General features: G+C 30.9%; 1 protein-coding gene across 4 annotated transcripts; it reads right to left on the bottom strand.

The window, feature by feature from the left end:
• Nucleotides 1-2,500: 2,500 nt before the first annotated feature.
• On the bottom strand, nt 2,501-10,417 carry LOC114281808 (uncharacterized). Of its 4 annotated transcripts, none has more exons than XM_028224395.2 (7): nt 10,006-10,417; nt 8,859-9,071; nt 4,670-4,811; nt 3,627-3,760; nt 3,123-3,185; nt 2,961-3,029; nt 2,501-2,880 (listed from the first exon to the last, which is right to left on the bottom strand). In XM_028224395.2, exons 2-7 carry the CDS (start codon nt 9,048-9,050, stop codon nt 2,794-2,796), a joined length of 687 nt encoding a protein of 228 aa, XP_028080196.2. In that variant the 5' UTR covers nt 9,051-9,071; nt 10,006-10,417; the 3' UTR covers nt 2,501-2,793. The 4 variants fall into 4 exon arrangements, with proteins under 4 accessions (XP_028080196.2, XP_028080194.2, XP_082758665.1 ...); XM_028224393.2 differs by having other exon boundaries at nt 8,859-9,443; nt 10,006-10,353; XM_082902539.1 differs by having other exon boundaries at nt 8,859-9,059; nt 10,006-10,346.
• Nucleotides 10,418-14,444: the final 4,027 nt, after the last annotated feature.

A 14,444-nucleotide genomic window follows, 5' to 3' on the forward strand; every position in this document is an offset into this window, starting at 1 on the left:
AAAAATTGATACATAATCACAAATCAACATTTAAGAGATTTCTAGGGGCTTGTTTGGTTTGATTTTGAGAGATGAGTTTGGGAGATAAAAAGTACGAAAAGTTGTTTGGTTTGGTTTTTTTGGAAAGATGTTTTGAAAAATTATTTTGAGAGAGAGTTTTGGAAAAAGTGATTGATTTGATGTGTATGAGAGAGAGATTTGTTTGGAAAACTTGTTTGGTTTACGAGTTTTGGGAAATTTTTTTGGGAAAATTTGTTTGGTTTGAGTTTTTCTGAAAACTCATTTGTAGAGAAATTTTCCCAAAAAATTTTGGGAAATTCAAACCAAACGAACCCAGATTTTTCAAAAAAGCTTGGGCTCTTCAAGATCTCCATTTTCATCCGAGTGGAAGTTGATTTCGGCGTCTTTGGAGTTCATCTCTTGCTTAGCTCGTCTTTTCTTCTTGAGGTTGGGATATTCTAATCTCCTTTATGAGCTTTAACATAAGTATTGGTCATTTTGTATAAATTGTGGGATTTGGGATTTTTGGGTGAAGTTAGGGTTTGAAATTGAAATTATAAAAGAGGGATTTTCTATTTTTGGGGTTCCAAGTGTATGCGTAGTCCCTAAAATGAGGTTATTGTGTATGATTGATGAAATTTGGCTTTTGGGGCAATATTTGAGAAAAAGAGAAAAATGCCCTAATTGGGATTTACTGAACCAATTGTATAAATAACGAAATTATTATGGAAATATGGAATTCAATTGAGAATCATGAAATTAGAGAAGATTGTGATGAAATAGTCTAGTTTGGTTGATATATCATTCACCTATGGAAAATGCAATAATTTATCTATCTGATAGATTTATTTATTTATTTATCTGTCTAGATATAACTATTTTGGGCTATCGGTGGATGATAGTCATGATTGTTGTAGAACTGCATGATGATTAGGTAAATTGAAACTAATCAATTGGGTTATGTCATTGAATATGACAGTTGAATTAACACATTGAATATGTGATATGAATGATCATTGTATATGATAACGTGTTTAAATACATTATATATGTATCTTTGTTTAGGAGAAGAAATGAGATGTACTCCATTGTGTGGGAGGAGATAGGGGATGTACTCCACTATTTGGGAGGAGATAGGGGATGGACTCCATTGATAATTAAGTTGGCCAGAGTGTCTAGGGTGAAAGTCCCGAAACCTTTTATACATCTGAATGATGTTGATGATTGAAGTGTTGATAATATGAGTTGTAGTCTCATTTTGAACTGTTGATGAATTGAAGTGTTTGTCTATATGAGTTATAGTCTCATTTCGAATTGTTAATAATTGAAACGTTGATAGTATGAGTTGTAGTCTTATTTGGAATTATTTGAGTGAATAATGACCCACGTTTATAAATTAACTTGGGTAAGTGAATAGATATGTATTTGAAATGTGAATGTATTTGTTGGCAGTTTTGGTAAAGGGTGTAAAGCGGCTTATAAGTGTTAATCATTTATCGAATGCTAATGTTTTAGTTATTTTTCATATCTGGTTTAGCATATCTTTACTGGATTTTGGCTCACCCTATTTGAAACACCATTTTCAGATACAGGTGACATGCCGCTTCCAAGATCATAGCTTGGGAGGTCTCGAGGCTAAAGTCTCTGTTTTGGTTGTTTTGTATATGTCATATGTTTTCATTTCAAAGCCAAGGGTTTAACTTGTAAAGGGCTTTTGACCATCTTTTGTTGTAACTAAGTGTTGACTTGGAAAGTTGTAAACCCGTAAGGCATTTACTTTTATTATCAACATGTAATATTTTCGGTAAGGAACACTCGCTAAGGGTTTAACTTGTAAAGGGCTTTTGACTCTCTTTTATTGTAACCAAGTGTTGACTTGGAAAGTTGTAAGCCCGTAGGGCATATACTTTTATTATCAACATGTAATATTTTCGGTAAGGAACACTCTAATGAATGAGCATATTGTATCCTCCTATGCCTATGGATATTATGAATGATTGATTTACACAATTATTTTGAGGGCGTTACAGTGATCATAGAGGATTTTACAAAGACAAAATGTTGAATTACTTGAAATCATTTCTATTTTTTAAATTTTTTTTGTATGTTTATTTATTTATTTATTTCGATAGAGGTTATTTATTTATTTTAAAGGGTCAAATTTTGCAACAATTGTACTCCAAATTAGTACTAGTTAAATGACCAAATATAATGAAATTTTGTTAAAATGTTAAAGAATATATTTTTAGAAAAATATTTAAATTAAAAAAAAAAAAAAAGTTATCTAAGACATTTAGGATTCCTAAACACATGTTTTCTAACACTAATATTAAGGTTAATCACAAAAAAGTTATTAAATAGTTTTTGATTTGAGTAATAAGTGGTCAATTATAAATTGTCGCATCCCTTGAGATATAGAAACTCTTACATAATGGATTAATGGAAAATCTTTTCGTATCGAATAATTACCAACCATGGACATACGGAAATACCAAAGGGATTGAGCACTTCATGGTATGCCTAAGACATTAAAAAAAAAAAAAAAACAGAACATAAGTTGCAGATACAGATACTAGACACCATATTTCCACTCTGTGAGCTTAACAAACAGTGTCTATATGTGTATATATATATATATAAGATGGGCAACAGCCTCTCACTAATCTCTACCAAGGTTAGGGGTGGACTGCTACATTAGCCTAAAATTAGAGAGTCCAACTACAGGGTTAGGGTTTGATATGTATATATATATATATTACATTACTTATATGAAGGATCACTTAACATCCGAGTCTAATCACTCTCTCTACTTGTTGCAGCCGCTTTCAGTCTCTTGGCCGCATGGATAAATTCTGCAATCACTTGGAACTCGTCCACTTGCTGCCAAAAAAAAAAAATCTGTCAACATGGGTGTGTGCTTCATGTGTGCGCGCACGCACGCGAGAGAGAGAGAGAGAGACCTGTGAAGCAAAATGCTGTTGTACAGCATTAACCAATTGTTGTTTTGTGATATTAGGGTTAGCGTTTCCCTACAATTCGAAAAATCATAATTTACTAAGTAAATATGCCATAAGAAAGAAATCAGAAGGCCAAGATTACAAAAAGAGATAGTGAAGACCCACAAGTTTGAAGTTTCGCCAATATCTCCACAATGAGCTGGTTCGTAATTTTGCAAAGTTCAGTCTCTGATCATCAATATAAACATAAAAGATCAATTAGCAACTAGCAGTTGTAAATTCCACAACCGTAAAATATCTCCCAGTATAGATCTCCAAAATAAACAGTGCATATTTATTTGGGAGTTGAAAGATTAAGGTTTCAATACTTCAGAATTTCAAATTTTAAGTCACATAGTAACACCTTGATGCGAAAGTTCACCGTCATAGAAAGTGGAACGCTCATGAAACTACGTCTAGCAAAAGTTTTTAAAATTGATGGATAAACTTACAAAATTAATTTGAAAATCTTATTGCAAGCAAGCATCACAATTCCCATTCAACCCACATAACCAGACCATCCAAACATTAATGTTATGTTCAGTAACATTTATGTATATTATTTTTTGTTTACTTTTTATAAAAAAAAAAAAAAAATTGTAAATTGTTAATGAAAACAAGTTTGCTTACCAGTTGAGACGTCTGAATATCGGAGTGAACTTTGTAACTACTCCGATTGGTAGGCTTCACTGATGTTGATGAAACCCAAGGCCTTGTATGCCGAACTCTAGGTTTGCTTAGTTTGCTGAATTCAATTGCACTGCCTGCCCAAAAAGAAACAATAACAACTTTAACCTAGTGATCAATATCAACAAAAAAACAAAATTAGAGGGGACTTATGTGTAAGTCTTGATAGGTAGATTTATTATTCAATACGTCGTGTAAGAATTAATTAGCTTGTATGGTTTTGATTTTTAGAAAATAATTTTCAAAAAATTCTACTTTTTTATTTTTCGTATTTTAATGTTTTCAATGAATTTTTTCAATATTTTAAACAATTTTTTTTAAAAATTTTTAGACACACCTAACATAAATACACTAAACAAGTATAATATTTGTGAAAAAAATCTTTAAAAAATACACTAAATACAAAAATTTAATACATTTTTTTTTTTGTATTTTTGTGTATTTATTAATTTTTTAAAATATTTTTTCACAAATATTTTACTATTTAGATACATCTAAGTAAGATACATCTAAAAAAATTAAAAAAAAAAAATTGCTTCAAATTTAAAAAATATTCACTAAAAACAAAAAAACACAAAAAATAAAAACTCAATTTTTAAAAAATTAAATTAAGAATTAAAACCAAACACACTGAATAGCGTTTTTCATCAAAATACTATTAAAAAAATCAAAATATCACTAATTATAAATTTTAGCGATAGTTTAAAAAAATCGTTAAAAAATTAATCATAAAAAAAATCACTAATTGTAAATTTTAGCAATAATTTATAAAAATAATGTAACAAAAAAAAGTCACTAATTGTCTATTATGTAAAAAATTATCACAAAAAATTATTTTTAATAACGATTTATCAGGATTTATTTTCAATAAAATTTGATAAGATATAAGAAGCACTAGTATTTTATCAAAAAATTAATTGTTAGTGGGACATGGTTTTCCAAAAAATAATATAGTGTTTCGCGAGTTAATAAATGCTGAAACTTACAGAAATCGTTATCCTTATCACCCATGTCGGAGCTACTGCTAGCATTATCAAAATCATCATCTTCAACTTCATTCCCAGTGGGAGGTTCCAGAACACTCAGAGCATTCCTTTGTAGCTTCACTTCAACCCCGTTCTTTAAAACCTTGTGTGTGGAAGCATACATAAATTAAACAACCCATCAAAAGTTCATTCCATACCCAAAAAAGCTACCCATAAAAATACATCTCAAAAAAAAAAAAGAAAAAAAAAGACAAGAAATAAATTATCACTTTGTTTGGTTCTGATTCTTAAAAAATTTTACTTTTTTATTTTTCGTATTTTAATATTTTCAATAAAATTTTTTAATAGTTTAAGCAATTTTTTTTAAAAAAAATTTAAACACACCTAACATAAATACATTTACAAAGTATAATATTTATGAAAAAAAAATTTAAAAAAAATACACTAAATACCAAAAAAAAACAAAAAATAGGTACATTTTTTGTATTTTTGTATATTTATTAATTTTTTAAAATATTTTTTTATAAATATTTTACTATTTAAATACATCTAAGTCAGGTACATGTAAAAAAGCAAAAAAATTACTTAAAATTTAAAAAATATTCACTAAAAATAAAAAAATAAGAACAAAAAAAAAAAAATTCAAATAACTAAAACCAAACACACTGTATGTTTTTTTTGTTGGGCGATCAGTTAAGTTCAAAGTCTGAATTACCAAACTCTTTCAACTTCACTCAACTACAATTTTACAATGGAAACGGCTAAGAAACACAGATACGTGGTACCGTGCCTGTTGTCAAGACACTATCATAACACTCATCAAACACTTTTCAACACTTAAACACATGAAACGCATCACAAGTTTAAATAAAATAAGTTCAAATCTAATAATAAAACAAAGACAATGCAACCTCTTTTAGAATTTAAAAATTATTTTATATTTGAGCAATCTTGAAACAAAAACAAACAAACAAAACAAAACAAAATAAATTGGATAAAATTAAAAGAATACTGTTGCCAACGGCGAAAAAAAAAATTATATTGAATTTGAGATTTGACATCATAAGCAGAACACACATATTCTTTGATTTCATGTCCCTTCTGTAGTTCGGTAAAATTAAACATTTTGCTAGGAAACAAAAATAGAAGAAAAAATCCGCAGCAATTGTTACTGGGAGAAACATAAAAACGACAAAAGCAGCTTGAACCTACTGACCTGTTTCTCCAAATCCATAAGGAAAATAATGACACAGTTTTCTATTCAATAAGAAGGGACCGAAAAGATGAAAAAAATCCTTTTCTGGGCACGCAATTTAAAATAACATATATAATTTAGTATTATTTATTTTTATAGGGTCGACTGTTGAATTCACACAGCCCAAAAGTTTGTAACCCTGAGTGTTGTTCAACTTGTATTTATTTGAGTTTCTCTCAGGCTTTATAAATTTCTTCATAATAGTAATTAGTTCAATTTAGAAGTCTTTCCATAATAAGGATGTTAATTTGAACTCGGCCCGACGAGGACCCGAATCCCCGACCCTGATTAGAATGATTTTTTTTCCAAAAAATACTCTCGCGGGAACGGCGATGGTATTTGAAATTGAAACCACAATAAGTTTCGGGCCGAAGACGGGGATAGCTTCCAAAGCCCCGGACCCGGCCCGTCCCCGTTTCTCTCCGAAGTGAAATTACTATCATACCCCTCTATATATATATAAACCAAACCCAAAAAACACAGATACAACTCACATGGCCTCTCATCTCTCTCTCGATTTTGCTCTCTCTCTCTAAAAGCCTCGCTCCTCCGTCATTGTCCTTCTCTCCCTCACCGTCGATCTCCCTCTCTCCGCTGTCCCCCTCTGCCTCTTCCTCCACTGTCCTCCTCTCCCTCCTCCCATCACCGTTGAACTCAGATCTGCAAACTTAGATCTCGACCGTCAACGCCAAACGCAGCGGGGCCACCAAGTCTCCGATCTGCCTCATGTGGCTTGGATCTCGCTCCTCATGCCCGTCGTGCCACCAGATCCTGTCGTGCCTCATATGGCTTGGATCTCTCTCTCTCTCTCTCTCTCTCTCTCTCTCTCTTTCTATCTTTACTCAGATCTCTCTCAGATCTATATCTCTTTGTGATGTTGGTGATGTTGATGATGTTGTTGTTGATGTTGTTTGATGATGATGTTGATAATGTTGTTGTTGATGTTGGTTGATAATGTTGTTGTTGATGATATTGTTGCTAACTTGCTGCTACAATTTGGTTTTGTTTTTTTTGGTCCGGAAAATTTTTGGGGTCGGAAAAATCCAATCCCCGTTAGGGGACGAGGACGGGGACTATGATAGGTTCCCCGTCGAGAATTGGGGTTGGGGACGAAAAAATTTATACCATCGGGGATCGGGAACGGGGACGGGGAGTGTGATCCCGGCCCCGCCTCGGCCCGTTGCCATTCCTATTCCATAACAGTCATTTGTCATATTCCAACTTCATTGTGATATTGGACTACTGCAAAACAAAATGCCAAAAAAGAATTATAACCCTAGCCATGGTCCTTTCTCATACTTTTACTCAAAATTGAGCCAAAAACAAATTATCCTTCCATAGAAAAGTACTCCAATGGCCAACTCAAATTTGAGTACAAATTTGATAAATGACACAATTGGAAATTTAGAAGTTTTTTTTCCCTCCCTTCAATTGAGAGTAATTTTAAATAGGAAAAATATTTACATCAATAAACAGACTATTAGCTCACAATAACTAGAAAGTCAACAAAGTCTAACACAATAAACCAAGTCCATCAAGCCAAGCCCAACTACATACAACCCCCATAATGGGAGAGAAATAAACCATCACAAAAGTTATCAAACTCCTCACTAGAGAAGTTGAGCCTGAAACCACACATTACAAAATCACTAGGCCAAATGCCCTTATTAATTTAGAAGCTATTAAATCACCCCAAATTGTCTTTAGATATTTGAGTAAAAAAAGGTTTATCTTATTTGGGTTAAAATTTGAGTAAAACTCATTTTGGTTTAAGTTCAAGTAAAGTGAGTGCAGAAAGATTTTGAGGATTTTTACTCAAATTTAAAGGGTAAGGAATGGAGATGCCTCTACTTAGCAATAAAATGGGTACAATTGATGAGATCAATGATTGACCTTGTAAATCAGGCACTCCATTATTGAGTGCAATGCCCGACTTCAACTCGTAACCGTGCAATGTGACATCCCCTCTCCCCCTTCTCCTATTTTTTTTAATTATATATTTAAAAAAATTTTTTAATTACAATACAATTACAGACCCAACAAAAAAAAAAAACAGATGTCTAGTCTTCATTCCAATAAATAAAATAAAATCAACATGTTTGGGAGTATTTAAAACTAAGCATGTGAGAAGTCAAAATGGAGAAGCTTAGAGCATCCATAATGGGATAGTTAAAAAAATGTGTAATAGTGTGTTATATAACAAAAAGTGATAAAAATGGGATCCAAAAATGTGTTAAGGTGTGTTAAAAGTTTATTAATTTTAAAGAGTAAGTGGTAGTGCAATGGATATATTAAAGTGTGTATTAAGAATATATATATATATATATATATAAATATAGTAGAAGCTGCAGAGAAAAATGGGCAAACGTCTAGCCGGTCAACCAGCCAAATGTAATTTTTTTTTTAACTTTAAGGGTCCAGACGTTCGGGGGGACGATTGGCCGAATAATCCCACGGCACTTCCCCACGTCCCCCCCTCTCTCTCGCTAGTTAAAACAGTAGCCACAGTTAACACACAATACTAACAACTGACACTAACACACAAGTTAAAAACTCCATTGCAGCACAAAATAGTGTTTTGAACTGGCCAAAAATTAGCAACTAACACTAACACGTCATAATTACTTACTAAAATTACCAAAATATGGAAACAAATATATATATATATATATATATATATTTGATAATACAGATGTTTAGTGAGAAAACAAAATTTTAAATTTGGATGATTTCCACTTCTATTTCTTTACATTCAATAGAAGGGAAATAGGAGCTCAAACTCAGGAATTGCACCTGGCAAGAGAGCACCACAGGCCTTAGAAACTAGAAAGATAACAATAATGTGACTTAGCAAAAGAATTTAAAATAGCAATGATATGATTACAGTCAAATGAATAGAGGATAAAGTGGTGTAAAGGTAAAAAAGAAAATTACCAGCCAATGCCAACCACCAAGACCAACAGCCTTCTTGACGACACCTTGTAAACCCACCAAGACAGACTTTGTTCTGTTGTTCCCTGTTACAATAACTTTGGTGTGCCTAGGAAGAACAGAAAGCTCTTCATCCCCGCTTTCTTCCCGAAAAGGTAAGAGAATCCGAGAAGAACATAACTCAGGTTCCAACATTTTGGTCCCCTAAATTTCCCACTTCACAATTTCGAGCAACAAATAGAAATCAAACCCAGTTACTTCAAAAATAAGCAAAACACATCCGATTAAAATGCCTAAAACGTCTAAATTCAGTCAAAACCTTCCTTGTCATAAGCAGCTGACATTAAGAAAAAAATTAGAAAAACACCCATCAAAGCAAATTCGGTCTTCACTATTCAGTACCCAGAAGCAAAAATGTTGTATAACCTAGTATTCATATTGAATTGCAGACCCAGAAGAACCCATAAACTTCAATTCATAGAGTGTCTCTTGTTCTAATTTATACTCGGACTATTCTCTTCACACATTTCAATTGAATGAAGCTATGATAATACTGAAGATGAAAATCCCAGAAACCAACTGAAATCCCTGAAAACAATAAAGATTGAGGGTATGAGAGAGAGAGAGAGAGAGTTCTGTATTAATGTTGATTCTGGAAGGGGTCTGACACGAAATTTTGAAGGGAATGTTGAATGCGATGAGCCACAAAGTTCAATGGGCCTCTCAAATTCACGGATTTAGTTTGACAGCAATAAATGAGCAGCAATTGCTTCAGAGTTCAAATTATTATTAAAAAAAAGAAAAAAAAGAAAAGTTTTACAAATTAAAAAATAAAATAAAATGATACTCGCTATCCTAAAAAAACCCAATTTACCTTTCAGCTTTCTCTCACTAATTCGAACAATTATCAGAAAAGTACACATACTGATAAATAAATATATATATATATATATATATACATATATACACACTCAATTTTCGATGAAAAAGAAACTTGAATTCTTGAGGGGGTGAGTGTTGGTTGACTAAACAGAAACCAAATAAGCCCTAGAATTTAGAAATTCTACAAAATGGTCGCGAATTACAAGAGAAGCAGAGCATTCAGAATCCAAATGCAATGAATCATGAAAACAAATAAGACACACCATACCTGTTCACACGACTCCGTGAAAGCAACAGAAACAGAGAAACACCGAATGCGAGAGCAAGAGAGAGGCGAAACAGGGGTTTTTTGGGGGCAAGAATTCGGAATTTGGGGTGGGATTGGAGTGGAACGCTACGGATCTGAAGGGAGAGGGAATCGAAGGTTTGAATTTGAAGGTGAGTATTTGAAAATGCACGACTTTTGAGAGTGGAGCGTGTGTGTTTGTGCACACTCTCTCTCTCTCTCTCTGTGTCTGGTGCTGAGGAATTCTTCAATCAATCAAACTGATGATGAGTGTGGAGAGAGAGAGAGAGAGAGAGAGAGAAGAAGACATGCTTTAAATGCTTACCAACTGCCATTGGAAACAACCTGGTTTCTCTATAGATAGTAAACCGGTCCCACCCAGACTTCCTTTGTAAACCGGCCTGACCGGTTTTGTCTCTGATATTGGTTGTGAGCTGATGTTGGCTCAACCATGGCTATTGAGCCGTCCTTCGCAACCCCCCACAAATAAGGCTCATTTTGATAGCAAGTTAAAAAAGTCAATTTTTTAATTTTTTAATTTTTTTAATTAAAAAAATCAGTTTTTTTAGTCAAAAAAATCAGTTTTTTTAGTCAAAAAAATTAATTTTTTACCCAAAAAAAGTTATTAAAAAAGTTTAAAAAATTAATTTTTTATCAACTTTTTAAAACAATCTTAAGTGTTTTTTTTGTTTTGCTTTGTTTTGTTTTACATAGGATGTCCAGATCAGTTTAACGCATAGTTGCTGGTCACAAGATGTTGCAGTTGTCAGAATTCAAATGGGAGAGCAAACATTTAGGAAGACGATTTCCAGGCTTTTTTAACTATTTTAACTACAAAAAACAAAATAAGTTATTTTAGCCACAACAAACAAAACATCACATCCAACTTATAATCATTACACTTTTCTCTCACAAAAAAAATCAAAAAAATCAAAATGCCAAAAAGTCTTCTCAAACCAAGCTTTTTAACCCATGTTAAAATAGTTAAAAAAAATTAAAAAGTCAAAAAGCCAACACACATCCCAAACGGAGGCTAATCAAATTCCAAAACTTCATCCAAACGGTGAACAAATCATTGGTCACAAGCTCGTGATTAACACCATAAATAAATTATTTATTAATTTATTTATTTATTTAGTCATATCACATCTATTTTTTTACATATTTTTTTATAATAAATAAAAAAATAGTTTATAAATAAATTATTTATTAATTTATTTCAATCACGTCATCGCTTTATATTACTATACTTAGGGGGCGTTTTGGGAAGGCAGTAAAAAGTCAATTTTTTTAATTTTTTAGTTTTTTTACACTAAAAAAAATCACAAAAAAACTAGCTTTTTTAACACCAAAAAAAAAAAAAAATCAAAAAGCCACAAAAAGTCAAAAGTCAATTTTTTATCAACTTTTCAAAACACTACATAATATAAAAAAACACAAACTTTAATGTGACAAAAATAATTTTACCAAATTTATTTGATTATTTTAGACTATCAAAATGAAAATAAAAAAAAAATTATCCAGTGCTCTTATAGAAGGGTTATTTGGTTGATCTTGGATTAATGCTTTACACTATTCATCTCTGACACTAATCATGTTGTTTCCCTAAGACCAATACAAAAATGTTGGGTTCCATTATTTTAAGGAGAAATTACAAATCAATGTAAATTTAGAAAGAAAAAAAAATTATACACAGGTGCTAAATTTTATAAATATTAATAATTAAAATTATAAATTTTTTCATTTATCTATAAATATTTTTTCTACAATCCATTGAGTTGTAATTGCTCCTTATTTTAACCAATAAAATTATATTGGGGCCAAATAAATTTTTCTCCAAAATTATATATAATATTTTGAAAAATATTAAAAACTTATAATTTAGATCCCTAATGCTGTGTTTGGTTGAAATATTTGAGAAGATATTTGAAAAGAGAAATGAAAAAGATAGATGAAATATATATAAAATATATCTACATTTCGCCTAATTTTACACATTTTATTCCCTTTCTCTCTTCAAATTTTTTTCTAAATTCCTAATCAAATATAGCCTCCGTTTGGGAAGTAGGTTGACTTTTTGACTTTTTGGCTTTTTTAACTATTTTAACCTGGCCTAAAAAGTTTGGTTTGGAAATGACCTTTTGATTTTTTTGACTTTTTTGTGAGAGAAGAATGTAATGATTATGGGTTGGATGTGATATTTTATTTTTTGTGATTAAAATAACCTATTTTATCTTTTGTGACTAAAATAACTAAAAAAAGTCTCGTTTAGCTCTTGCCAAACGGAGCCATAGGAAATGACATGACATTTTATATGGTTGCATGAATGATAAATTATTAACACCTGTTATATCATATTATTTTGAGTGAAATTAATTAATTATTTTTTTACTTACTTTAAAAAACTTAAACATTTTGCAATCTTGTTTGGTAGGGCTCACACCGCACAGGTAAAGCAAATATGTTGGTAGAAAAATGTTTGAGAGTTTTAAATTTGGAACACTAAAGGAGCTTTAGAGAGTGAGTCTTATTTATTGATGTGATGTTTTGATCTTAATTTTATTTTTTTTAAAAATTTTCACCTTATTAATGGTCTATTAATCCTCCCAAATTAGTGGGATATATCATTATAGGTTGGTATGGGATACATGTCCGACAGCGTAATCCAGGCCCAGCAAAGATTCCCCCAGCCTCCGACGCCACTACCCATACATACTTCAGACTAGTTTACTTAGGCCGTTTTTGGACTAAAGCTCCATTTGGAAACAAAAAAAAAATAAATTTACCATGCGTATTTTTACTTTTCAAAAAATATTTTTTAAAAATTTTTACTTTCTTATTTTTTATATTATTTTGTTTTTACTAAATTGTTTTAATATTTTAAGCAATTTTTTTATTTTTTAGACACACCTAATATAAATACACCTAAAAAGTAAAAAAATTATAAAAAAAAATATTTTAAAAATTTACTAAATACCAAAAATATAAAAAAATATAAGAATTCAGTATATTTTTTTATATTTATTAATTTTTTAAAATATATTTTCATAAATTTTTTACTTTTTAGATACATCTAAGTAAGGTGCATTTAAAAAAGTAAAAAAAATGTTTAAAATTTAAAAAATATTCACTAAAAACAAAAAAACACGAAAACCAAAAAAATCAATTTTCAAAAAACTTAATTCAGAAAACTCAAATCAAACACACTGATTGTGTTATGTAGTTTCGGCCAAAAAAAAGTTAAAATGACTTTTTTTATTATCAAATTATTTGAGAAGTCAGTTAAAAGTTACTTGTGAAATTATAATTATATCTTTTATGATGTTTAAATGAGTCATATGGGTGAAAGTGATTATTTTTTAAAATGCGTGGGAATATTTTGGTCATTTAATTATAATATGACAACATAAATAAATATTAAATAAAAATAAATAAAAATAAACTTTTTACCAACTTATCAAATGACATTCTTAAGCCTCTGTTTGGCAAGATGGTTTTCAGGTTTTTTTGGCTATTTTAGCCACAAAAAACAAAATAGGCTATTTTAGCCATAACAAACAAAACATCACATCCAACCCATAATCATTACATTCTTCTCTCACAAAAAAAGCCAAAAAAGCCAAAAAGCCAAAAAGCCCTTCCCAAACCAAGCTTTTTAGCCCAGGCTAAAATAGCCAAAAAAGCCAAAAAGCCAAAAAGCCAACCCACTTCCCAAACGGAGGCTAAAAAAGTCAAAAAATTTAGTTAAAAATCAAAAGTCAACTTTTAACTATCTTTCCAAAATACTCCTAAGGTTGTTTTAGAAAGTTGGTTAAAAATTGACTTTTTAATTTATTTATTTATTTAAATATGAAAAAAATAGAGAAGTAATGTGACTTAAAAAGGTTAAAAGCCAAATCACGTTCCCAAATTGGCCCTAAATATTTTAGTCAAAAAGTTAAAAAATTATTATAAGTTATCATATCACTCTCTTTATTTTTTTACACATTTTTTTTTATAAAAAATCAAAAAATTACTAAAATAGTATGTTTTCAAACGAGAGGTGGTTTGGATTAGGACTGGGCATAGGGTTATTCGACCCGCACAACCCCCATTACCCTACCCAACCCGCACACGCATGGGCAGTTTCGCAAATATAATAGGGTAGAGTGCGATTTGGAATATAGCAAGTTTTCAGGTTGCGAGTTTGAACCACACCCGCCACAACCTGCGCCACACTTAGAATATATATATTTTATATTTTTTTAAAACCTAGACGGTTCATCTATGATCTATCCTAAATATTTTTGTTTTGACCAAACAAATCAAACCCTAATGCATTAGGAAACAATTTTCATAAGCTCTTATTTGAACCATGAATTAAAAAAAAATGCTGAGAGGGCTTCGTTTGGAAAGTGGGTTGACTTTTTGACTTTTTTGGC

The sequence above is a fragment of the Camellia sinensis genome, chromosome 13, assembly GCF_055761805.1.
Source record: "Camellia sinensis isolate YWXY chromosome 13, ASM5576180v1, whole genome shotgun sequence".
NCBI classification, from domain to species: domain Eukaryota; kingdom Viridiplantae; phylum Streptophyta; class Magnoliopsida; order Ericales; family Theaceae; genus Camellia; species Camellia sinensis.